Raw genomic sequence first — 27,146 nt, forward strand, 5'->3', positions numbered from 1 at the left:
TTGAGTTTAACAGTAACTGTGGTGTATGATTTTTATTAGTTTATAAGCATTGTCAAGTTAAATATTTATTAGATTTGTGAGTTACTCGAGTTGTCTGTATGGAAACTTATGTAACTTACCTTCCAGATCCTCTAACTTCACCTGCTTCATCCTTGTTTAATGATTTTGGTGCCCTCAACATCTCTCAGAGAAGAAAGGTAGGTGAAGTTGAAATTTATGTGAGACTAAATGGAATACAGAGGTGTTATTGGGGTCATCACCTATGTAATGGTCAATATTCTCTTAAGTTGGGGGGCGTTTTTATGGATGTGATATTTTTCTTGCTTTTGTTTGCCCTTTTCCTTGGTATATATTTCATATATGTAGAATTTGATTTGTCTCTGTGCATGAAATAGAGATTTTTTTTTATGTGAAGGAATAAAATCCTTTTGCTCATTTTCTTTAATCTTAATGTATTATGTTTTCAAGAAAACATCTAATTTAATGTTGTAGCTGCTGTTAATGTGACCCTTTACAGGCACATTAATTATGTCTTAACTTTATTTTTTGACTCCTTTGTCTAAAATTTCAAATATTTCTCCCCTAATTTAAACGCCTCATGAAAAGGCAACCATAAAAATCTTCAACTTTTCATAATTGGTTCACCTGTTTGAAAACAGTTTAAAATCTCTTCATGTTAGAAATTTAATTTTTTTGGAATTGAGGTTGATAAGCCTTGCATAGATTTTGAAGTATTTTATAGGGGCTAGTTCTGTGACAAGGAGAAATGAAGTTCTATTAAATAGTTTGAAGCCTTTGAGTCTTAATGAGAATCATTATGTCAATAGTAATAATGATCTAGAGAAGGTGGTAGTTTTAGTTGGGATCAGTAGCCCCTAAAGATGTTCGGGAGGTTGTAAATCTTGGTGGAAATTACTGCAGTGTTATAACTAATTTCAGTTTCCTAAGTAATGGAAGAAAGACACCCCCACCCCCCCCCCCCCACAATATAAAGAATATTAATTTTAGGAAATTGATGCAAATTTAAGATGCTTTTAGGAAGTTATCTGATCAGAGGGTAGTATAAAATGAAATTGAAGAAGCCTAGATATTCTCAAGAATCGTGGGGTCAGGTATAAATGACATCAGTACCTTATGTACCTACTATTATTTCCATTTTGAAATGAAAGATCAAGGAGATAATTACTGAATGCTTTTAATGATAAATGAAAATGTGTGGGCTTGATTTTATAGACTTACTAATGGGCTATCATCAGGAACACATTTGCTCTTGCTTTACATGCTATTCTCGTAAATTGGAATATGTAGTTTCTGAATCCTTATAGTAGAAGTGGAATAGAATTGACTCATTGGCAGTAGTGGGAAGTGACAGTAGGCAAAGCCAGTCAATATGGAAGGAAACTGAAATGCTGAAAAGCAGATACAAGCTAGAAGTCAAATTACCTGGAGCCATTTGGTGTAAGGAAAAATATAAAGCTCTTAAGTAGTCTTAGGGGGTCCCCTTTTTAAATAATCAGTTAATTGTGATAAATTGCATTTCCGATCTATGAGTAGAAAGTAAAACTAGAATGGCAGATAAACACTTAAAAAGTGTTCCTAATGTGAGGATTTAGTGGACTATACCTTTAAGTTGAAATATATGAGTTAGAGCTACTCACATTTGTTTTTGAGAAAATAGTAACAATCTCTGGAGACTGGAAAAAGGAGGATATATAATGCCTGTTCTTTTAAAATTCATTTTAGTAAAAGAAAGTGGTAAATGGAAATGTTATTACCAATGTGACTTCAGTATTTGAAATGGAAGCAGATTAATATGGTGAAATGAGCACTATTTTGAAACTTTTGAGGTCCTCTAGCTTTGTGACCTTGGTCCAACTTCCTCGGCTGTAATGAAATGATGAACATGGCCTGGATAATGGCTATGGTATCTTTAATCTTAAATCTCAGTGTCTTTAATCTTAAAACTCGGTGTCTCTCTAAAGTGAAAGGACCTATGTATTAATCTCTACTTAGAAATTCAGGGTTCACATAGTATATCTTTGAAGGACCATATTTTCTTGCCATTTACATTTAAAATAATACGAAGGGACATAAGATATTTTTTTTTCCAGTAGTGGCCTATGTAGTTACTATGTTTGGTATAGGTTGCATATGTTTTAAAATTGTTAATGGTTGAATTAATGTTTTGAATTTCTTTGTGTTAGAAAAACTCTTACCATAAGTGTTGCATGCTCCATGTTGTGAATTGAAGGCATCTGTAGACTTTGTTTTATTGTAGTAGTGCTTAATGTCTGTTACATGATGCAGTTTTAGTGGAAGTAACTCAAATTTAGGTAAATATAATTCTAGGTTAATCTAAGCAGGCTGTCATGATTACTTAGAGACATTTTATTTCATAATGATATTGGAGAACAGATAGGTCATACCTACTACTATTTCATAGCTAAGTTATTTTCTGGAAATCTCATATGGCAATATTACCTACATTTTGCCTGGTGAGTATATGAGTTATTGGGATCAGATCAGTCAACTGTTTTTACTGTAAGCAGACTTACTATGTGCTATGTGGAAAATTGAAAAAGAGTATTGATGTTTTTAGTGCCCTCTCAAGTCTAGTTGAAGAGGCAATACATGAACCTACTTATAGCATATTAATTAGTGCTAATTTAAATATGATGATTGCTAAATACCAGAGAATTCTCTAGATGTAGAAGCGTTTATGGTGAAAAGATGTTTTGAGTTGGGGTTTTTTGAAGTTGAGGAATATGTTGAAGCAAGTACTGAGAAGGTATTGCTTGATTACAAGTAGAGAGGATCATCAGCAAATTTTTAAATTCTCTGTATCATAGATGAGCTAAGAGATGATGACTGAGGGCCTTGCATCTATAGGAACTGGTTGAAGTAAAATGTAGGATGTGAAAACAGTATTAAATAGGTTCATAGCCATTTGTCTGGGTTGCTTTATTGTTGCTAGATGTGTGACAAACTTCCCGAGGAGTTGTATACTGAGAATATATGCATTAGGGCAGTGCTGCTCATGTGCAGGGATTGGGGCTAGACCCTGAAGTATTTGTGACCTGTGTGTAGGGAGGTAAGTTAAAATACTGAAAGTAAATTTTTAGAAACTTCTATAATAATGCGATAGTTTGATACTGCAGCCTCCAAGTATGTGCTTATTTTTCTAATAGCTTACTTTACAAAATATACAACTATAATATTTAGGAAATTATTATTGAACCTTCATGGTATTTCACAACTGATGTTTGAGAAACACTGATTTTTTCTACATTAGATATATGTAATATTATAGATAGGGAAAGTCACCAGTGTTTGAAAATGTGTAAAATTATTGTTGGCCAAGAGTGGCAGTAAAAGAAATTAAATCATAGCTATTTACTGTGTGGGAGAGTTAAGTCTCCCAAAATGCTGGAGACGGAGTTTTGTTGAAAATGAGAGCTAATATATTTGAGAGTAATACATGAGGAAACCTTAACAGCAAAATAGATGATGCTGTGAACTGGCCTGGTAGAAAAAGAGGTGAGAGTCATCCTGAATCACAACTGTGATAGAGACAGAGATAGAATTAGAGATAGATAGAGATAGATAGAGAACAGTACAGTTTTGGGTAAGAATCCTTTGGGAAGAAAGTATCTTTAGAACAAAGTTAGGTGTACGTATAAATGAAGTGAATCAGTACTATGACATCTCAGTAGATATTCTTGCTATGCTGTGAATTTTTATGCAAGGCGACCACAAATGATTGAGACATGTCCTAAGTAGAGTGAGAAGCCCTCAAAATTTGTATTTGGCATTATTGGCTTTCTCTTGTATACCTTTCTTAGCCTCTCTTTGCCTTCTTTTTTAAGCCATCAAGAGTCCTTTTCCTATTCAGCGCACCCCCCGCCCCACTACCCCCATTAAAGCAAAAAGGCTCTGGTGCCTGTCATTTATACTTCTTGTTTAGTTGTACTTTACTGTGATGTTTCAATCAATATGCAGCTTTACCTGGACATTTGCGCTCCATTTCTAGTATTGGGATAACAGATTTTCACTTTAGGAAATTTTTAACAGTTTAATAACAAGTTAAAGTCTTTAGACTTAGGGAACAAAGATTTGTGATGTGTCTTGTTTATTTCTTCTGTCCTCAATTTGAAAACTTAGGATGAGGGAAGTGGAACCAAGTGGGACCAAGGGGTTTGGCTTATTTGCTGATGGTTTATTTGGGAGGATATGTAGGTTTTAGAGGTTCAGTTCTAGATTATTCTGCTTGAGGTCAAAGTTCACTATCTAAAGTTTAATTTAGTTAAACTTTCTCTGCTTCCTTCCATGTTTTATCTCAGTTTGGAACCTCCTTCCCACTGTGTTCTACCTCAAGATTATACATTCTTCTTTTACCCATCTTTATTACAAATTTACTGGTGATATATATTGTATTTTCTGATTAATTTGACTTTTTTCTTATAACAATTCGGTTGTCATATCTTCAAAAGATGACTTTCACACTGTTTCTACTCTTGAGAACAAAATATGGAGTAACAAGGAACGTGGAGAGTATTTATAGGGTTCTTTTCTGGAGAGAGCTAAAGTAAATTTGGAGAAATTAATAGAATTATGGCAGAGACAATTTGGAATGTAAATCCGTTCTTAATTCTGATGGTTAGGTTTATTTTGGAACATCAAGTCAAGTATTGATCTCAGGAAAAATTTAAAAGTGAGGAGAAAATGGAGAAGATAATGAAAAATAACTGAAATCTTAATGGAAATTGCAATATAAAACTAAACTTGTAAAACCACAGTGTTTGAACTTTTTTGTATATGTTCTCAAATACTGTTTTACTTAGTGTTTAGATTTGCAGGTCAGCCACATCAGAATCATTTACCTATGAGTATTGTGCAAGTCACGCTTCTATGTAAAATTGTGTTTAGAATTACAAATTAAACAGAGCTGTTCTTCTCTCACTGGAGTAGACTGAGCCTCCTTTCATCTCCACTTGCCGTGCTGTGGGAAGGTGTACTATCCCAACTTAAACCAGATGTAGTGAGGTTGTGGATTTAGAGCTAACATATGGGTCCATATGGGAATTGGTTGAGTCGTTGGAGTCCAGATTCCTATAGGCAGGGAAGCACCCATGGTTATTGTTTATAGCTTGCTCAGAGCTCCTTCGTGAATTTTTATTTCTCTCAAACAGTAGGAATAATAATAATCTAGCGGTATTGAATAATGGTTAAATTTTAGGGTTTGGAGTTGGATGCTAGGAGTCCGAATCTCCATTTCTTCACTGATTATCATTGTGTCTTTAAGCTTAGTTAAACCTTCCTTTCTTCGTTCACAAGATGAGAATAATAACAATACCTTGTGCCTACCATGTGGAGTTGTTACGAATACTAAATGAAATGTATTTCCTGGGTAGAAATGCCCAGTAAATGGTGGTTCTCATTGTAGTAATACATGGTATTAACCAGACCTTTCTAGCCTTATTTGGAAATTGTTAACTGTTGTTAAATAAATAAATATCTGTTGCTGCCCACTCCGGATCAGGCTGTATTATAACTGCCCACTGAAGAAGTAGTTCTCTTATAGCTGCTCTGCGGATGTCTGTCTTTTCTTTGAGGTGATCAGGCCTCTCCTCCTCCAACATTTCTTTTTTGCTTCCTCCTCACATAGCTGTTAACTTCTCAAACATGTGCTTCAAATTTGGTGAAAAGCTATCTGGAGAGTTCTCATGATGTACTGGCAGATGGATAGAAACTTGATTTTATTCATATTGATAAAAATTTTCTGTATCTGTTCCAGGTAGTATGGTGAACTTAAGTAATTCTTTCATAAATTAATGTTTTATATTACTTAATCTCCCCAACAGGTCTTTGAGAGAGATTATTTGGGAAATGGAAATTTTAGGAGATCAAGTAATTTATGTAGAATGATATAGATAATTATTTACATTTCAGAGAAAACAAAAAGTCTTTAGGGCAATATGAGAGATAAAATGAGTCTTAGATACAGTGAGAAACAGGTAGTGGAAACAGGCTACTGGTAATATGCAAGAGAGGAATAAAACATCGACCTTATGCTTGTTTCTTTTTCCATTTATGTGATTATCTCAGTAAAAATTTCCATAAGCACAGTTTCTAGGGAAAGAGTATACAATTAAACTTTTGATATTTGACATAACTTTTCAGAAATGTTGCACATGTTTATATTCCTATTCATAGATGGCAATTTTCCTAGAACCTTGAAAACACAGAGATGTGAAAGGATTTCACATCTCTGTCATTGTATAAGGCAAAACCCCCCTCATTGTTTAAATTTAATTTCTGGTGCTGTTGAACTTCTCATATTAATTGGCTATTGGTGTTTCTTTAATGTCTTTTGCTCATTTTTCTATTTGGCTATTTTTAAATTCATTGTAAGCTCTGTGTGTGTTAGAGATTTAAACCTCTTCTATCAGATGTTTCAATCCTTCTCCCCATTTTGTTTTTGGTCTTGAATTTCATAATGGATTTATGCTGTCACTTTTGAAATGCCACACTTACTCTGGTGATCTCTTATTAAGAACATTTAAAAAGAACAAAATATTAAGCTCATTTTGTTAAAATAGCATGATAATTCTCTATTTGCTGAGTCAGTGATTTTAAATTGAAGGGACTATCAATGTTTTCATGTAATTTGAATCTACTGTCATTTTTATTGCTAATGATTGATAGTAATTAACTTCCCTTAGCAAATGAATATGTTCTCAATCTTCTCTGCATTTTAATCGTCAAATTTAAATTTCACTTTCTTCCTATTGCTTTTACCTCAATCTTAATCTTTTCTTTTCTTTGAAATGCTGGGCAAGTAACATTAGGTTCGGACTTGTTTAGAAATATGATAGCTCCTAGAGAAAAGGGCTCAACTTTGAAAGAGTTAATGTTGTTTTCCTACTAAATAAAAAGTACTCCAAGATTTCCAAGATTGTGTTGAGATAAAGATATGCTTTGGAAAGAACAGATTAAATTTTGTTGTAACAAATCAGGAGTTCAACTTTCTACTACTTTGTGTATTTTAGTTTAATTGGTACTTTGTGTGCAGTGACCACTTGGCTTTTCTTGAGTCAAGAAAGAATCTTCAAATTTATAATTGTAAGGAATTTGTTCTATTGACTGAGTATAAAAGATCTCATGGCAGATCTTTGTTTTAGAGGGTTGTTTTGTTGTTTTTTTTTTAAGAGATGTGTGGTGGTTTGGTGTTTGACACTTAACCGTATTTAAACGTGTGAACTGAATGAAGCAGCATGCCTTTTCTGTACAATATGTCATTGTGTAGTCCTTATTTTGTTTTAGCTTTGGGCATTTTGGCTTACCTAATAATGACAGCTTGATAAAACCATGGTGCATATGCTACTTGGATTTAGGAACTAGTAGCTCACTCAGAGATTGTGTGGTTGGCTTTTTACTTTTCTCTGATCATTGTATTTACAAAGTGGAGTAGCTGATTTTAATAGCTTGGCATTACTGGTGGCTATCTCTGTTTTCCTACGAAGTAGGAGTCAGTAATGAATTAGTAAAGGTGAGTTTAGAATTCTTATCACAAACATGCTAGCTGAAGTTTTAGCTAAATTTAACCCAAATGTGTAATTTCTCCAACTCTGTTTAATTCCCAGTATTTTTTTTTCCATACATTTTGAAAATGGGGACAGGGAGCTGCTTAATTTTATTTCTTTGAATGGAGCCTCTGTAGCTCTTGTTTCTTATTGATAACCATCTATGCCAGTTAGATTCAAAGAGAGATTGCTTCATTTAGAAATTGGTATTTGGTCATTTTAGGATTAGCTAGTATAATGTAAGAGTGAAATATGTTTAGGAATGCTATAGAATATGGAACAGCTTTCTTCAGATTGGAGGCAGAGTATCATGTAAGAGTACAAACTCCAGGGCCTGACGTTGTATTAGTTGTGAGATTATAGGCAAGTTATTTTAACTTCTTCTAAGCCTCACTTTTCTCATCCTTAAAGTTGGTTCTACAATTGTGCCAGTCTCACAGAATTATGATGATTAATACCATAAGGGGTATAAAAGTGCTTGGCATAGTGCCTGTGCTTATTAAATGGTAGTTCCAGTCTTCTACTGCTTATGATTCTGCAGTTTTAAAATGTGTTTATCTGTTTCTGAATGTGTGTGAGATTTACTTTTGATTAACCACTACCTTACTTTAAGTTCAATTATAGCAGGATATATTAGAGTATAATAGTAATACCAAGTATATATATTATTTAGCAGATCTGAAGATCCTCTCTTACATTTTAAGATTGAATTTAACCAAGGGTACACATATAAATACATAAAAAGGGAACCTTTTGCTAACAAGCGAATAGGCATTTTAGCACGATCTTTGGTTTTGATAAGGTACTGAAACACATTATAAAAATTTAAAATTATTACAGTTGATCATTTGTTGTGGAAATAAGGTTCGTGACTTAAAAAAACACCTTTACTCACGTTCACTTAAAATAACTTTTTGTCATGGTATTTTATTTATCTACATTTTATATTCTAGTTCCATTCTAAAGCAAAAGAATGAAAGAAGTTGCAGTTTGGTGTTCTAGTTCTTTCGAAATTCAATATGGCCTTGCTTAGCAAGAGTTTTCCAACTGATCTTGATTTTGTTGGAGTAGAACTCCATTGTAATATTGAGGTTTTAAGGACAAAAGTAATGATTGCTTTGTAGGCTTTCTTAAATTTATGCAGATAATATTGGGGGACTGATTCATAGTAGAGCTTAAAAATGTGTTTGCATGTGTATGTTAATCCTTTTTTGCTTTATTTGATATCATTTAGATCAATTTTTACTTAGCAGCATCTTCTGTTTTCATCCTGTCATCCTGTACATTGATTCCACAAATTAAAAGTTCTTTTTCATTTACAGATGTTTACCTGCCGGAGTCTTAACAGTGAACCTGTTTCCCGATAGACTGACTTGTCTGTTGCATCCTACTCTTGTTTTTATTTGAACAATGAAAACTTAAGGAGTCTAATATGTTTTCACAAAAAGCCCATAATTAATAATTAATTGACAAGATAAAATACAATATAATTTTTGCAGCTGGCTTGCTCTGTTTCTGACTTTTTAAGTCTTTTACCTATGGAGAAAATGATTGGAGCTCACACTATAGTGACTTGTAGGTCTGGATTTACTATTTTAAATTAGTTAGGTGTAGGAGCCTTTAAGATCCAGGTAACAAATTAGGTAGAGGTAAAGTTCCCTATTATATGAAAATTATATGATTTATATGAAAATTAATCTATTTGATTTAAAAATTCAAGTGGTTTTATTGTTTGGTGTCTGTTTTTTCCCAGTGACTTTAGATTAACCACTGAATTAATGGAATTACAGTCACATATTTAGTTCTCATAATTATAAATATGCTAAAATGCCAAGGCACTTAATTAATTGAGGGAAGACCATTGTGAGTTAGAAGAGGTTATAAAAGAAATGCAGGTTTATTTTCAAATGAGTATGTAGTAGATTGTAGATTAGAGGTTTCTATTAGTGGACCTAAGACCATCAAGAGTGGCAGGAGGTGGGTTGCTGAGTTACTATAGCAAAAGGTAATGAATTTATGTAACTATTAAGCGTTATCTGAAAGAAGATAATTCATATGTATATACCACTGTTTTTAAGTATATGGAGCAGTTTGACTAATAAAATGAAAATCATCCAAAAATGTCATTCACAGTAACTTTAAATCATCATTCATTGTTTCAGAGTATAAAGGGTGAAAGCACAATTGTGTTTTTGATGTCCAAAAAGAGTTTTTAAATTTCAGGGTATTGGAAACCTTTTGTACTAAGATAACAATTTGATTTCTAGTTTATTACTAATTAGATGACATACAACTACATATGGCTGGTAATATGAAATGTTGTTTTGCAGTTGTACCAGAAGAATTGTGCACTGAAAAATTGGTCTGTTACTTGGTAGCTTTAACTACATTTTCTATTACAAGCATGGTATTTATAGATTTTTCTTTGGCTTGACTGAAATTTCAGGAGAAGAGTATCTTAACTTTGTATTTCTAGGAAGAAGGGCATAGAATCATATGCTGAAATGTTGACTGAATGAATATGTGAAAAAATGTGTATACATTTAGAGTTTTGAACTCAAACAGTCCTAAAAATTAGCTTTTATTGTTTGTTCTTTTTTCCGACATAGAGACTTACCTCAGTTGTAAGGAATGAAGGTGGACTTCCTTTAGACCTAAACCATTGGAAATGGCTTTTATGAACCAGGGCAAGAAATTTTGAAGAGCCAGGGCTCTGGGGGCTGCATGAGTAATGGTCTTGAAGGCTCTAAGTATCTGGGTCACGCTTCATGGATTTGGGATGTTGAACTATTGAATTTCTCTCTTTTAATTCCAGGGAGTGACTTCAGTTTCTGTCTGGAGCAGTAGTTGTTTCTTATCTAGGTTATTTCTGTGACATTCTCTGGAACTTCACTACTCAAAGTATGGTCACCAGATAAGCAGTACTAGCAGTCTTGAGAGCCTTTTAGAAATGTAGAGTGTCAGGCTTCACTCTAGACCCACTGAATCAGAATCTTTATTTTAGTAACATCTCAAGAAGATTCATAGGTTCATTATAGTTTAAATACAGAAGGATCCTTGAATACTTTTGTTCAGATCTAGCCTGTTGTTTTATTTTTTAAATGCTCAGTATAAAGGGTAAAACTATTTTCATCTTCTGTCTTACGGTACTGTTTATTTAGATTTTGTGAAGAATGATAAAAATTCACTCTTAGAGTAAATCTTGAGACTTAAAGTAAAAATTGTGTAACTAGAGGGGAGGAATGCGGAGATAGGGAGGAACAGTTTCAGGCCCTGCTGTATATTTTCTACAGGAACAAAAAGAGATTGGGAATTTTGATGTACAATATTGACTTACTAGGTGGTGGGGTACAAAAGCTGGTTATTTACCGATAGGACAGGACATTTACAAATGCTTGCATTCCATAAGTGGAATTCTATAGAGGGGCAAGGCTATCAAGAATAGAGGATCGACAAGAGGACATACCTGTTTAACTCTCACATTCTCAAGATTGGTCTAGGAAAGGATTACTAGAAGCTAAGGAAAAGGGAAGAGGGATGTTGCTTTTGTTTGCTCTGGGTTTGGATCTTAAAGATTCAAGAATTTTAGAGTAATAACTTTAGGGGTGAACAAACATTTTCCATAAAATTTTGTTTGTCCCTTTTATTTCTTCATCTTCTATTTGACTTCTCTGATTTCCTTAGCCCCCACTTTCAATCACCTATAGTTGTTATTGACCTAGCAGTTCTCTCCCCAACCAGGCTTTATTAGGTCTATTCCCATTTCAGTTCCCTTGAGTTCACATCCTCCACCTACACCAGTGATTCTGAAATGGGGGCAGTTTTGTTTCCCTATGATATTGAAGATGTATTTGGTCGTCACATCTGGGAATGTGGTGCTACTAGCATCTAGAGGTTAAAGGTCAGGGATGCTGCCAAACATGCTACAGTGCACAGAATTGCCTCCATGACAAAGAATTATCGAAAGTCTGTAGTGCTTGTAGAATTGAGAAACTCTAACCTGGATTACTGTCAGAGTCCACAAATTTGTCTGCCTGTTTCCACTTTAATTTTCATTCAGAAGCTTTTAAGAGTTCCCCATTGCTCATGGAATGAAGTCTAATTGCCCATGGAATGAAGTCTGAAGTCCTTGGTATAAGCTATAGAACAGTTTTTTCATTGCTTTGAAGACTTGTCTTTTTGCTCTTCAAGGGTAGCCCTCTCTAAAGGGCCGACTAAATACTTGGGGTTTTCGCCTAACACCACAGTGCCTCTACATACATGTTTTTCCGAGCCTACAGTACCTCTCCCACCTGCCTCCTCCATCTAGGTGCACTTACTCCTTCTTCAGAGTTGCGTTCTCCTTCTCTGTGAACTCTTTATCTCTGCCCTGTGGTACCTTAATTATATATGCATTCTTTAGATCACAGTGTGTTCTGTTTGCATGACTTTGTTTCCTACTACATTATATTCTCTTTGAGGGAAAGGTGTGTGTTTTATTTAATGTACTTAGAACAATTCCTGATACAAAGTAGTCTCTTAGATGTTTAGTTGAACATACTTTTTTTTTCTTAAAGGGATAAATAATAGGGTAGTTTGGAAATTAGTTTACAGTTGAGATTTTACTCTAATTTATGTCTCATGCAGTAATATGTAATCTTTTTGCCTCACCTTCATGCTTTCTATTGCTGCTATCCCTTTTCAGATGTCATTTTGCCTTCCAGTGCTTATGATGTTAATTTAAATGGTATTGATGTCTTAGGTCTTTTCATTCAGTATCACATAGAAGGTTGTACTTGTGGACTAGATTTTAATCTCTGGCTAGTTATTGAAGAAAGTTAAATCTATAATGGCACATGTTTGGGGATCTCTTCCACCTACGAGGGAAGGCATTTTTTTTGGGGGGGGGGTTTCAGGGTTGGGGTGGAGAGAGAGTAGTGAATTCTTCTTTGAAAAAATGAGCTGTTTGGGGGGAGGGAGAATGCTACAGTGGATTTATTTAAATACTTTTTTCTACATTGCTTAGTGCACTGCTGTAAGAAGATAAATTGTGCTGTTGGAATAACCAGCTCAAAGCAGGTCTGCATTTGTGAAGGATCTGAATAACAGAAGACCATTTAACGCAATAATCTACTTGCTTTCAAATATATGACTGAAATTTAGGTGCCCTTGTAGTAATCCTATTTGATAGGTTATTTTGTTTAAATAAATACTCTTTGAAGTGTTGGAACTTTTCTAATAGTTAAGATATTCTTTAGCCCAGACATTTTCTAAAATATGAAATTTAAATTAGTGAAAGTTTAATAAAGGTGTAGTATTTTTGCTGTGTATCAAAGCCTTGTAGTTGTGAGCTATATTACTAGAAATAACTTGCTTTAAAATTCTTTCATTTATAATATTGTTCTGATGGGTACATATTTATTTTCATCCACAAAAGTTGCTTGTGATGTAGACATAAAGAGTACTTGAATTTGGTACGAGAGTGCCTGGAGATGGAAATATTTTAGCCTCATAGAACTTTATCCACTGCTATAATTATTGGGATGGTAGGTAGTTTAGTTACCTTTCTTATGCAAGTTTAATTTTTTTTTCCTCTTAAGTCAAAAACTACTAGCAGAGGCCCATTTCTGTAGTTAGTGTCTACTTTGCATAGAATGATTTCAAAGGCATTATTTGCAAGGTCATTTTGAAATTTAGAAATCAAGTGTTTTCTTCAAATTAGTTGTCTCTACTGGTCAAAATTATATTTTATGTATTTCATATGTTTGTCTGGTTAATTTTTTGAAGAAAGTTAATTTTAACTATTTGCTTTAGCAGACTTATGACAGAATAGTGAGAAAACATAAGTTATTTCAGGTCTTAAACTGTCTTCCCAAGAATGATTAGCATTCCTTAAAGGGAAAAATATATATATAAATTCCTATAAAGATATAATTTACTGCAAATTTGCTATAAATTAGAGAGGTAAGGTGGTGGAAACTATCATTAATGTTCACATATAAGAAAGCCCTGCCAACCACTACTAAGATTGTTTACTAACTTTATTATGTTTGCCAATGAGTTCATGCTTTTATTGGACAAGCTATTTAATATCAGTCTGTGTACATTACTGGTATACTTAAAACACCCATGAAAGTTGTGTTGTTGTTTTGTTTTTTTTTTTTTTCAGAATTTGAGCTTATTTCATTTAATACCTTAAGTTGAAGGCCCACTTAAGACATAGTGACTTGTACTTTTGCCTGATGTGCATAGAATTTAAAAAAATTTTAAAAATCCATTCCTTAGGAATTAACTGCTTCTTTTAAGTGGAGGTAGTTCCTTAGCAGGAAATAAGATAGCAAAATGGGAACAGAAAAAGACATAGTTTGGAGAATTTTTTTTACCTGTATTTGGTGCCGTTTGAAGCATTTCTTCATATTGCAGTGAGAATAGGTAAGTGCCAGTGGAAAAAATTTTGCAAGGCATTTAACTTTGCTGATAAGTTAATTTCTATTCATCAAGGTTTTATAAAATCAAATTATAATGTATACTTCTAAAACATCTGTTGCTTTTTACCTATATGTTGTTCAGCCTGTTAGGACTGTGGGTTATTTTGGAGGTATGTATTGAGGGCGGGGGTTGGGAAATGGTGGGTGGTGATAAGGACATTAGAGGGAGTGTCTTAGAAATTTTACTTGTTTCCTATTCCACCATCCCTGATATCATCTATATGTTAGTTATGTTAGTTTAGATTAGTGTGGGGGATGTTAGGAGTGGCCTGGTTTCTTTCCTTCTTTTTCCTAGCCAAGGAAGTATCGCCTGGGGATGCTGGAGGAGAGGCTAGTTCCGATGGGATCAAAGGCACGAAAAGCAAAGAACCCTATTGGCTGCCTTGCTGACAGGTGTAAATCAGGAGTACCCATCAATATGGTTTGGTGGAACAGAGTCACAGAAAACAATTTACAGGTAAAAATAATTTTATTAGACATTTTTTGAAAGTGAATATCTTGGTTGCTTTCTGTGTCTGGGTGGGATGGTGGGTGTGAGATTGAATGGTTTAGTTGATATCTTTAGGTTTTTTTTGTTTTTTTTTTTTTAATCAAAGGAAGGTTAGTGGCTTTTTAACCAACTAAATGACTTTGGTGACTTTTTGAACTTTCTCTGCTTATAGTTCACTTTCCTAAAAGTGTACTCAATTTAGTTTTTCTCTTTTGGATTTTGTTAACAGATATGAGGTCAGTTATTTTTAATACACAAAGTTATTCAGGGTACTGTATTAAAAAATCATAAAATTTATTATGGGAAACCTCATTTATACTCTGAATAACAGGAAGCTTCATATGTTTACTTTTTGTACATTTTTACTAAATAAAAATTACATGTAAACAAACTTGTTAAGTATTGGCTCTAAAACAAGCTTCAATATTACGTTGTCATAGGCACGTACATTTTAGTTTTTGACTCTCCCTTATCAATACTGAATAATGAAAATGGATTTTGTAACTCAAAAACTAGCTTTTGAATAAAATTCTGAAGTACCTATGAAATAATTTGAATTAGATTCAGTTTTAATTTGGAGTATAATTATTCTCATTTTAAAAAATTGGTAATGGTATAATATAGCTCTTAACCCAAATTTCAGTTTAGATGTAAGCAGAATATTTTTTCTTCCCAAATGTTCTGAATACATGGGTATTTTTAATGTATATTGCTAGCCAAACATCTGTAATCCCACACACATGTACCACACAGAGAAAAGCTATAACAAAGTTACCAACTTGGTTATATTTCTGTCACCAGCCTTGTGTTATGAAGAGGTTCCACAATATTTTGGTCTGTTCAGTATTAATACCATAGCAATATCTTTATTGCCTTGGGCACAAAAATAAAGGAATTAGTCCACAAATATTGCAAAATGTAGTTTCTGTCCCAAATGAAAATGAAATTTTCATAGTATTTTCTAAAGGTAAGGGAAGCCTGGGGGCAGCGAGAGGGGTCCACATCACGATACACTTAAAATTTCATTGGAAAGTTTTGACTATGTCAATTATGAATAGCAGTGAATTTTTGTCTTTTTAGATTGGTAGGAGAGAGATTTGATGGATTGTTAGAATTATTTTTCAGTTTTAAAAAATCAGAATAAATGGGGCCTTAACTGTATAAGAACTGTTAAAAGTGGAACTGGAAGTGCTTGTAGGCTGTGGGGTAAAACAGTGATAAATGCACGGGTGTATCCACTTGGCCTTTCCACAGTTGCCCGTCTTATCCTACTGTCAGCTTTTGAGGTACCTCTGTGTAGTGTGTAGCACAGCTTGAAAAATCGTTACGTTACTGTAAGAATGTATGCTAGAAATTGTTTTATTTTTAATTAAAACAGGTTATAATAGATAAGCTTTTCAATGTACAAACGATTCAATTTGTTATCTGAGTCTCCTATTTCAACTACTACTATTATTTTATACTTCAGCTAGTTCTTTTCCTTTAAGGACATGAGGAATGCTGTAGTAGCTTGGTCTGATATTGGAAGGACAGTATCACCTTGCAATATCAGTCACATGTTGAAGTACTGAAAAATGCCCATCTGGTGTCCATTACTATGTTTGTGGATTCCTAGACTGTGGATACCTGGTGTTGTTTATGCAGTGCAAGGAGTATGTCAGTACCTTTTTCTTAAACTGGGGTTTTTATCTTTTTGATGTGTAAGGAAACTAATTCGTGTGAATCAAGTCTTTACCTTTATTTTTTTGATTTTGTATGACGCTTTTTAACATACTTGTCCACAAAAATTTTATAGAGTAAAAAAATATGAGTAGCCAGATCTATTAATCTTTCCTGTTTCATTTGTTTCCTTTCTTTTAAATCTTAGGCTTTCTCAATCCTAAGGTCAGAGAAATGTTTATTTGTACTTTGTTTTAGTAATTATAGCTATGTTTCTTAAATGGTTACCTTATGCCAGGCACTGTGCTAAGCTCTTTACATATATTGTCTCTTTTGGTCTTTCTAATAGCTTATGAGAGGAATATTACTATTAAATGAAGAAACATCTTCAGAGAAGCTAAGTAACATTAAGGTTAAATAGTAGTAGTAAATAGAGGAGCAGACATTTTAACCCATGTTTGTCGGACTTTAAATTCTCTTAATCTTTATGTGATATACCCTCTATTGAACTACAGCTGTGGTTAGCTTAATTATCTAACTCATTAACCAAACTTCTGTAGGGCAACTTGTTTTTGGATGAGTGCGCATACATATTTTCTATCCATGGATTGTAACTTATGCATAACAGAAGGATTGGTAAGGTCAGTCCTTTTTCCTCGTGATTCCATCTGAGTGTCAGTGACCTTTAATTACCTTTCCTTCTGGAACTGGAAACATTTCTTTACATTGATTTCTTAGTGTTAAGCTAACATCTTTAGAAGTTTTTTCGACTTTTGAAAACAAAAGATAACCAACAAAACCCTTATACCAAAATAAGCAACAGAAACATTTCTCAGGTTTCCACATGAATCATTCATAATTGCATTTATTCTCTTCAGTGTTGGATTTCTTTCAAGAGCTCCATGATCCTCTTTTAGTACTAATACATATATATTTTTATTTTCTATTAAGGATCTCATATGAGAGAGCCTGTTTACACATTTATAAGACAGTGATTCATGCTTTCATTTAAAACATACATATAAAAATACATGTGTATATATGTAAAATGTGCTAATTAAAGAATCAAAGGTATTTATTATTTTCCTTAGTTTTTCATAGTGTGGTGAAGGCTAAATTTATTTTTCATATGGCTCTTTGAAATATTGATAATGTTCATCTGGTTTCCATTATTCTCTTTGTGGAGTTCCCATTTGAGGACCCTTGGAATAGATTCTTTCTTTTCTCTGATTTCTTTACCACCCATTTATGCCTTCAGTGTCTGCAGTTTGGTGTCATCAAAATTTTGCTAAAATTGGGACACCTGGGTAACGGTCAGTTAAGGATCTACCTTTGGCTACGGTCATGATCTCGGGGTCCTGGGATCAAGCCCCATATAGGGCTCCTTGCTCAGCAGGGAGCCTGCTTCTCCTCCCTCTCTCTCTGCCCTCCTCCCACCCTGCTCATTCTCTCTTCTTTCTTTCTCAAATAAATACATAAAAATGTTAAAAAATTTTTTTTGCTGAAATTGCTCTCAAAATTTGTCAGAGAGCTCCTTAGTTACCAAATAGAGTGTTTTATCCAATGCTTAAAACTGCTGGCCACCTCACTGTTTTTGAAACTTTCCTTTTTTCAGTCTTGACTTTTTGTTTTACCCCTAGCTCCTCGTGAGCTCCTGTTCTTAGCTCACTCATTCTTTGCTTTCCCTTGTATGCCTAAGACCTAAAATTGTATTTCTATTAGGATTGTCTTCTGAGTTCAAGACTCATATTTTTTTGTGCTTTTTGATATCTTTGCATGTTGATATGTATCCCACTGTCACTGCAAATTTGGCTTGTCTAAAACTTAGGCATTTTTCCATTTTCAAAATCTGCAGTTTGTTTTGTAGTTCTTCTTTAAAGACTTTATCATCTTCCCAGTCCAGTCACTGAGGCTTACATATCTTAATTTCTCTCCTGTCATCTCACATTCTACCATTTATTATAAGAAGGAAACTACTGAAGTTTTGACTAATTGAAAGATAGTACATTGGACCGTTTATTTGCCATCATGTTAAGGCTTTGCCACAATAATGACATATTATCCACTTGACAAATAACATAAGTTGTAATTTAGAAAAGCTTTATTTTTTTTTTTAAGATTTTATTTTTAAGGTAATGTCTACACCGAGTGTGGGGCTCAGACTCATAACCCTGAGGTCAAGAGTCAACATGCTCCACTGACTGAGCCAGCCAGGTGGCACAGACCTTATTGTTAATAAGCGATAAAGCTAGGATTCTAGCCCAGCTCTGTTTAATTCTAAATTCTAAATTCTAAATTCTGAGATTTTCCTACTATGTTGTCTGCCTCTAATCCCTATTCTTTAAAATTCTGCAGTATCTTTCTCTTCTTTCCTTTTCTAACACTACTGACATAGTTTCTACCCTAAGGGTATCTTCTGTATAATTTTTGTCAAATCCCTTTAGGTCTGTTTTACTTATCTAGGGCTATCTGTCTTAACTGTTCATACATACTAAATTCTAATCAAATAGAATCTTTCATACCTCATATAATATGAAATACATTGTCAGATCTCCGTATGTTTGTATCTTTGTATGGTTGTTAACCAAGCCTAAAAAAAAAAAACTTTCCTCCTTTTCATTTAAGAGTTAATTCAGATACTACCTTCATTGTAAATACTTGCCTGAAATATTTTTTTTAACTATTTCTGTAATACTTGGTGTTAAGAGTTATTTCATTGTTTTATGTTGTTTCTTTACCTGTTTGCTTTTTCCCATTGGACTGTAAATATTTGCGACTGAGCATGTATTTATTTATTTATTTATTTAAATATTTTATTTATTTATTTGGCAGAGAGAGAGGTTGGAGGTAGGCAGAGAGGCAGGCAGAGAGAGAGGGAGAAACAGGCTCCCCACGGAGCAGAGAGCCCGATGCGGGGCTCGATCCCAGGACCCTGAGATGATGACCCAAGCCGAAGGCAGAGGCTTAACCACTGAGCCACGCAGGCGCCCTGAGCATGTATTTATTACTGTTTTTGTACCCTTAATGTATTTTGTCTTTAAATGTTACTGTTTAATTTCCTTTTATTAGGCAGTGTATATAATTTGTGGTAATTTATTCCAGTACTTTTCTATGTTTAAAAATTGTTCTGGGATTTATAGCCACCATATTACTATTGCTTAGTTTTATTATCACAGCTGATTTAGAACAGAGGATAGTGATTTCTTTTGACATGTTAGAGAATCTTCTTTTTTTTTTTTAAACTCATAAAAGTTTATCATTGTTTAAGTGTTCTTGATACTTTCTAATCTTCTGATCCTGGTAGTAGTCTTAATTACTTATTAACATTGTTGTTAAGTCACAGGGCTTCTCCATTTTATATTTTTCTCATCATCTTAGCCCAAACACCAAGCAGATGGTAGGTGGAAGGTCGCCCGAGACTCCTTATCACTAGTACTTTATTTTACTTAAGTGTAAATTCTCTTTATCATTCTTTGGTCTTTGCCTAGGTTGTTTATCCATTTCTCTGCCTGACCAATCTATATGTCAGTTTCCAAGTTTTTGATTTGTTCTGTGATTATATAGTTCAGATACCATTGTTTAGGATTGAAATATTTTAGCACTTACCTTACAGAATTGTGAGGATTCAAATTTCCAAGCACATAGTAGATACTAAATAAATTTTCATTCCGTCAGTTTCACCTTATCTCACTCCTAAACTCGGTCTCTGTTTATATTTACATAGGATGCCATCAGTTATATTCAGATGTATGTGGCATTGTGTGTGTATTGTATATATAGAGAGAAAAAGAGGCAGTAACATTAATTGTCTTTTAGGGGCTCACATTTTAATGCCAACTGTCTTGAATATTTTCAAAATTTGTTTAAAAATGTCTTTTTTTTTTTTTTAAAGGCATAACAGGGGTGCCTGGGTGGCTCAGTGGGTTAAGCCTCTACTTTTCGGTGCAGGTCATGATCTCAGGGTCCTGGGCTCGAGCCCGCATCGGGCTCTCTGCTCAGTGGGGAGCATGCTTCCTCCTCTCTCTCTGCCTGCCTCTCTGTATACTTGTGATCTCTGTCAATTAAATTAAAAAAAAAAATCTTAAAAAAAAAAAAAAGGAAGGCATAACAGTGTGCTCTCACCTTTCCCATAAGACATAGTGTTAAGGGGTGCCAGAATGGTTCAGTCAGTTAAGCATCCGACTCTTGATTTTGGCTGGAGCTGTGATCTCCACCAAGCCCTGTGTTGGCCTCTGCTCTCAGGAGAGAGTCTGCTTGTGGATCTTTTTTTCTCCCTCTGCTCCTACCCCTGCACGAATGCTCTCTTTCTTTCTTTCTCTCAAATAAATAAGTTTTTAAAAAAATTATTTTTATTAACATATAATGTATTATTTGCCCCAGGGGTACAAGTCTGTGAATTATCAGGCTTACACATATGACAGTACTCACCATAGCACATACCCTCCCCAATGTCCATCACCCAAAAAAGAATTAGGTGTCAGCTGGAATAAAAGGATGGGAAGTGCATAGCTTTGTGAACTTCTCAGGGTATTGCAGGTTAAGATTTGCCTAGAAGTAATGACATGTTAAATAAATTTCTGTTCATTTTGTCTCAGACATTTGGAAATAATGGGTTATAGATCATAAATTAATAGTGTTACTGTTGTTTTAGCTTACCCCCAGAGTGATGTAAATGAATGAGAATGGTTGGACTGTTGGCTTTATTAGGAGATTCATACTTGTCAACATCTCGTTTGATGGCATTTGCCCGCCCTGTGGTTTGATTAAATGGCATTTCTTGTAAGGAGTATTTAATTAGAAGAATGCTCACATTAAGATCTTTTGACTCACAAATTCTCCTGTGAATTCTAGTTGCTTGTTACTGGTGCTTTTAAGATCCCAGGGAGGTTTTTGAAACTCACCAGATATATCTCAATCTTTAGTTACTTTCTGATTTTTAGTGTTAATTCAGGTGATTTCTAGACATTAGGCCCTAGGAAATAGGATGGTTTGGGCTTTAGACTGGAATGGTTTGGAATTTTTTAAGGTTGAAACTTAACCCCTCTACTCAGTGTTCCTCAGGACTTTGAAGAGTTCTAGAATTGTGGTGCAGCGAAAACGGCATTAGTATGTATGCACTGCTTTCTGACCTCAGGCCCACTTCTTTTCTCCCTTTATAGCTAGTATTCTAAGCCTTTAACACTCCTCAAACCTACTCATCCCTTCCATGTCACTTTTGAGTAAATGACTTGTGTACTTCGCTGGAGGGAGAAAGGGCATGAGAATGAATTGCTTCATGTGGTAACTTTCAACCTGTGGACAGCATTTTCATTCATAACTTTTCTTACTGTTTTTCTTCCTGTTTGCGACAAACAGTTGTTCCTTTATTATGTGCTTCAGAACCTGTCTTTATTCCCTCTAACAATTTATTATTTATCCCTTTTCAGTTTTTTATAATGTGTCCCTCAATAGTGATTTCTTCCTCCTAGCTTGTGAACATGCAATGTTTAAATTTCTTTTGCTCCGGGACCTTGGGAATAAGGGATGCTATCTGAAGAAATGTTCTAGCGTCGATATGTTTGGGAAATTGCAGTAAAATTTGAGAAATGCTTACTACTTATTGTTGTTACTTTTTTTTCCCTTTAATTCATCCTTCAATTCCCATTGTTTGGCCATTCGCTTTCACCACTATGTTGAAACTTTTTGATAAGGTCACCTAAGTACCAAAAGTACCAGTTCTTATTCGATCTCTAATGGGTTTGGCATTGCTGACCATTCCTCTTTCTGTGAACTTAGCTCTTAGGCTGTTCTTTATTAGTCTGTTTTGAGGACCTCTTGTTTGTTGCCTTGACTTCAGGAACTCTCTCAAACTCTGTCCTTCACTCCCTTCTCATTTATTCCACACGGTGTTCCTTGGGGGTCTCAGCAGATATTTATTACTTCAGCTACTCCCCATCCATAGCTGACTTTCAGGGTTTTTTGTTTTTGTTTCTGTTTTTTTTTTTTTTAATTTATTTATTTTTATTTGTTTATTTACAGCATAACAGTGTTCATTGTTTTGGCATCACACCCAGTGCTCCATGCAGTACGTGCCCTCCCCATTACCCACCACCTGGTTGTTTTTTTTTTTTTAATCATCCCCTCCGTCCTTCGCATTCGCTCTGAATACTAACTTCTTCAGAACATCTTCATTTATGTGGCGTAAGACTTTGAAAATTCATTCTCTCTAAAACAAACATCACATCTTTTTCTTTAAATGTGTTTTATTCACACATGTCTGTATATGCCTGCTGTCTGTCGTGATTATGGTATCACCCAGTTGTGAGTTTTTCTTGACTCCTCCATCTTCCTTCTCTGTCACATCATTTGGCCACCAGGTGCTGTTGATTGGGCTACTTTGAAATTGTCTTCACTTTCAATATTACTGAGTTATAATTTAGGTCCACCTTCATTTCTTTTTTTTTTTTTTTTTTTTTTTTTTTTTTTAAAGATTTATTTATTTGACAGAGAGAAATCACAAGAGAGGCAGGCAGAGAGAGAGGAAGGGAAGCAGGCTCTCCGCGGAGCAGAGAGCCCGATGCGGGACTCGATCCCAGGACCCCGAGATCATGACCTGAGCCGAAGGCAGCGGCTTAACCCACTGAGCCACCCAGGCGCCCCCACCTTCATTTCTTATCTGGATTGTTATTATTGTAAGACTGTTATTATCTGGTATCCTTCTTCTGGTCTTAACTTTCAAACCACTGCCTGACTGATATTTGATCTTGTTTTTTACCTTTGTCATTAGTATAAAATTCAGATCCTTCAGGAAGGTATTCAGGGTGTACCTATTGATCTCTTTCCTGATAACTGCTACAGATCTACTGAACTATTTGTAGTACCATGAAGAGTACCATGCTCTTTCTGCCTCTTCCTTTGAACATTGTGTTTGAACATTGCTTTGCTTGCTTTGCCCTTTTCTCTGTCTTAATTCAACAAACTTGTCTCTTAGGATTCATTTTGAGCATATAGTTTTATGACCTAATCAGTCAGCATTAAGCATTTGTTCACTTTTCCGTAGCACTTTAATTGCTCTAATTAATGCATATCTAACTTGTCTTAAAGGTTAACAGTATATGGCACACTGTAGATACTTAATAATTTTTGATATCTAGATGTTCTGAGCCCTTGGGATTGTGGAATTAGGTTCAGGGTACATCATATCTGTGAAATGCCCATCTCTGAGCTTCTAGAACACAGTGCCTATGTTTTATAGCTGCTACTTCTCCACAGTGCCTAGCACAGTGCCTCGCACAGTATCTTCTATGTATTAGCTATTCAAATAATTGAAAGAATGAACCTGGATTAGTGATTATTTGGCGATAAAAATATTTGGCCTGGTGGTAGTCCTGAAATTTAATGCTTTGTGCAGTTTCTTAAAACTTTCTTTGGTATAGTTTCATGTCAAAAAAATATCATTATGGAAAAAATCTTTGAAAAATCTAATATATCTTGAATCTTATAACGGAATATGGCAGAGTTCTTGGTTGGAGAGAATGCCTCTAAGTAAATCTCTCTTACTGTGCAATGTGGCAAATAGGTTTTACTATTATATAGCTGTGGTTAGAAACTGCGTAGATACAGAAAATAGTTATATCTGTATAGTAATTCTTGCCTCTTTGGAATGCTGTGATGGTCTCATTGTCCTGGATTACTCATTAACTGACCTGAATGGATAGTTTTGCTTTTTTTAGGGAGAGTAATTTTTTTTAAGCTTTCTTGAGATAATTGACATGCAAATAGGTAGAGGAATATTGAGAATGAGCTAAGTGATAATGCTTCTGTGACTGTTACTGATTACTGCTGTTGGGTAACTGGTAACATAAATAACTTTCAAGTGGAAGAGGAGAAGCAGTTCACCTGTTTTTTTGTTTGAAAATGTGTTCTAGCCACTGTACACAGATTTTGCTTTTTTATTCTGTAGTTGTCAATTTAAATATTGCATATTTTACATGAATTTCTGTGTAACACCATGCTGTTCAGTGATGATGATAGGCAAAGAAAAGGGAACTGTGTAAGTGGCTTTGTGATTAACAAATCTTAAACTTTCTTACAACTTTTTTGTAAAAAGCATATGTACTTAATGGAAAAAAATTCAGATACTATAGGGAAGTACAAAGAAGGAAGCAAAAATGTCTCCAGTTTCCTCACCACCCAGGGATGACATCTCTGTTAAGATTTTAGTGAGCGTCTTCAGTTACATCCTTTTATATCATATGCTTGTGTGCACATTTTCCCTCTTTCCCCTTCTTCCCTTTCTCTTAGGCATTAGTACACCATTTTACAGAAATAGCTATTTAGTATAATTGCTGTATTGTAGCCTATTTTCTATTTTATTTTTACTCACTGGACTTCTTTCTATGGTAAATAAAAATAAATCAGTTCATTTGATTTTTTTTTTAATATTTTACTTATTTATTTGACAGAGAGGTCACAAGTAGTCAGAGAGGCAGGCAGAGAGAGAGGGAGAAACAGGCTCCTCACTGAGCAGAGAGCCCGATGCGGGGCTCGATCCCAGGACCCTGAGATCATGACCTGAGCCGAAGGCAGAGGCTTAAACCACTGAGCCACCCAGGTGCCCCAGTTCATTTGATTTTTAATGGCTACACGCTATTATAGGTACCAAAATCCACATGACACATGACTGAATCCCTACCAAGAGATATTTTAGTCACTTCCTTTTTAAAAAAAATCAAAAATTTAAAAAATATTTGCAAAACTTAATTTTTTCTACATACATTATTTTCTCCTTAGCTCTAGTTCCTAGATGTTGGGAATACTAGGGCAGCTTATTTTTTATTTTGATGCATATTATCAAACTACTCTGAAGAACAGTGTTTAGGGTATTACCTAGTTATGACAAACTTCATAAAGGATGGACTAATGAGTACTTTTTGGGGGGAAATTTATGTTTCCATAGTTTCAAGCTGTATAATTTTTTTGCTGAGCTTATGAAAATTTTTCTAACTTGTAGGTTCTGATATACTGATACTATTTCACTCTAAAGACAGCCAAATTATAAATAGGAGAACTTCTTTTTTTTTTAAATTAAATTTATTTATTTATTTTTTTCAGCAAAACAGTATTCATTGTTTTTGCACAACACCCAGTGCTCCATGCAATACGTGCCCTCCCTATTACCCACCACCTGGTTCCCCCAACCTCCCACCGATGGAGAGGAGAAGGAAGTTGAGGGAAATTGGAAGGGGAGGCGAACCATAAGAGACTATGGACTCTGCTTCTTCTTTTTTTTTTTTTTTTTTTTTTTTTTTAATTTATTTTTTCAGCGTAACAGTATTCATTGTTTTTGCACAACACCCAGTGCTCCATGCAAAACGTGCCCTCCCTATTACCCACCACCTTTTCCCCCAACCTCCCACCCCTGACCCTTCAAAACCCTCAGGTTGTTTTTCAGAGTCCATAGTCTCTTATGGTTCGCCTCCCCTTCCAATTTTTTTTTTTTTTATAAACATATAATGTATTTTTATCCCCAGGGGTACAGGTCTGTGAATCACCAGGTTTACACACTTCACAGCACTCACGATAGCACAAACCCTCCCCAATGTCCATAACCCCCTCCCCCTCTCCCAACCCCACCTCCCCCCAGCAACCCCCAGTTTGTTTTGTGAGATTAAGAGTATTTAAGACAACATTGAAGTGTATCTCTTGGAAGCATTAGGAATCAACTTTCTTCCACAGTTTTCACTAATTTGATTCTGATTTATTTAGAAATCATATTTACTCTGTTAGTGTGTTTATCAAAGAGTCCAGATTGCTTCAGAAAATAGACTAATTTCACAGTAGTAGTATTTTAGATGTTAACTTTTAGCTTATAAGGTGAAATTTTGCTGGTCTTAAAAAGATTAGTTTCTGAATAGCCCAGAAGTTGAGTATGTTTTGATAGTAAATTTAAAAGGGACCATATTTGGATGTGCTTGAAATAAGGGGAAATAACAGCCCATTAAATTCCAAAAAATCTTGTAAAAATGTGAACTTGGAGGGTCTTGTTAGCCATTTGACTTCTCCTTTCCATTTCATCCTGTTCCTCTTTATTCTATATTACTTAGGAACACTGAACACTGGTAAAAATAGCTCTGAATAGGGCTGTTGTTTATGTCCTTGTGTCTCATCTTTTTATGCCTCTATAGATCATTTTATCAAGGCACAATGCTTGCCAATTCCTCCCTTTTCCCCTCATTATCAGTACCCCTCTTTGACCCACCCAACTAATTCACTGCTCTTTGCCCTTGCCAGGAGACAGACAGACAGACAGACACACCCCTTGGACCCAAATCTTTTGAATTAGTCCCAACTGGGCTTTTGTTAACTCCAAAGAGGGAAGAACAGTCATAAAATGGTAGATTGGAGTAGGTTTTAGAAAAAAAGTAGATAAGGCTGAGATTTATATCAACATTTCATATCTTTTTTTTTAAAAAAATTAACTTGATTCAGTCAAGAACAGTGGAAACTTGATCTGTTCAATCTAACTGGATTTCATCAGTAAGTCATTAAATAAAACTTCCCCTTCTCTTCCTTTCTTCCCCCTCCCCCTTCCTCTTTTTCCTCCTCTTCTTCCTTTTCTTTCTGTTTTTGTCTCTTACTCTCTTTAACCCTGGTTGAACAATATAAGAAGGATTGGAGTTGAGTAAGATTGGAGTCTAGTTGGTCCATTGGGATGATGTTGCAGTAAACCTGAGAGCAGATGTTGGTGGTGTAGACTTGGGCACTGATGGTGACATATGTAGAAACAGTTGAATCTGAGAAATATGTAGGATGTAGAATAGATATCTTGATTTGATGCTTCAAAGATATCTGCATTATCAGAAGACTATTTAGTTCTGATATAATTTATTTGTTTAGGATAGAGATGGTATAGAAAGCACAACAAACTTGAAAAGAAAAACCAACTTAATAGGGAGGTGGTAGATT

General features: G+C 34.7%; 1 protein-coding gene across 5 annotated transcripts in view; it reads left to right on the forward strand.

The window, feature by feature from the left end:
• The window catches only part of PAN3 (poly(A) specific ribonuclease subunit PAN3), a 132,924-nt gene that overhangs the window by 24,215 nt on the left and 81,563 nt on the right, over nt 1-27,146 (forward strand). For 4 of the 5 annotated variants that reach the window (XR_006821489.1, XR_006821488.1, XM_046028244.1 and 1 more), the window contains exons 4-5: nt 127-197; nt 14,346-14,507. Coding sequence is in view for 3 of the 5 variants with exons in the window: in XM_046028244.1 (XP_045884200.1) it covers nt 127-197; nt 14,346-14,507 (233 nt within the window). In the remaining 2 variants the exon portion in view is untranslated. The remainder of the gene's footprint in view (nt 1-126; nt 198-14,345; nt 14,508-27,146) is intronic. The other variant, XM_046028245.1, reaches the window with a different exon arrangement.

This window comes from Meles meles, chromosome 14 (assembly GCF_922984935.1).
Source record: "Meles meles chromosome 14, mMelMel3.1 paternal haplotype, whole genome shotgun sequence".
Lineage (NCBI taxonomy): Eukaryota > Metazoa > Chordata > Mammalia > Carnivora > Mustelidae > Meles > Meles meles.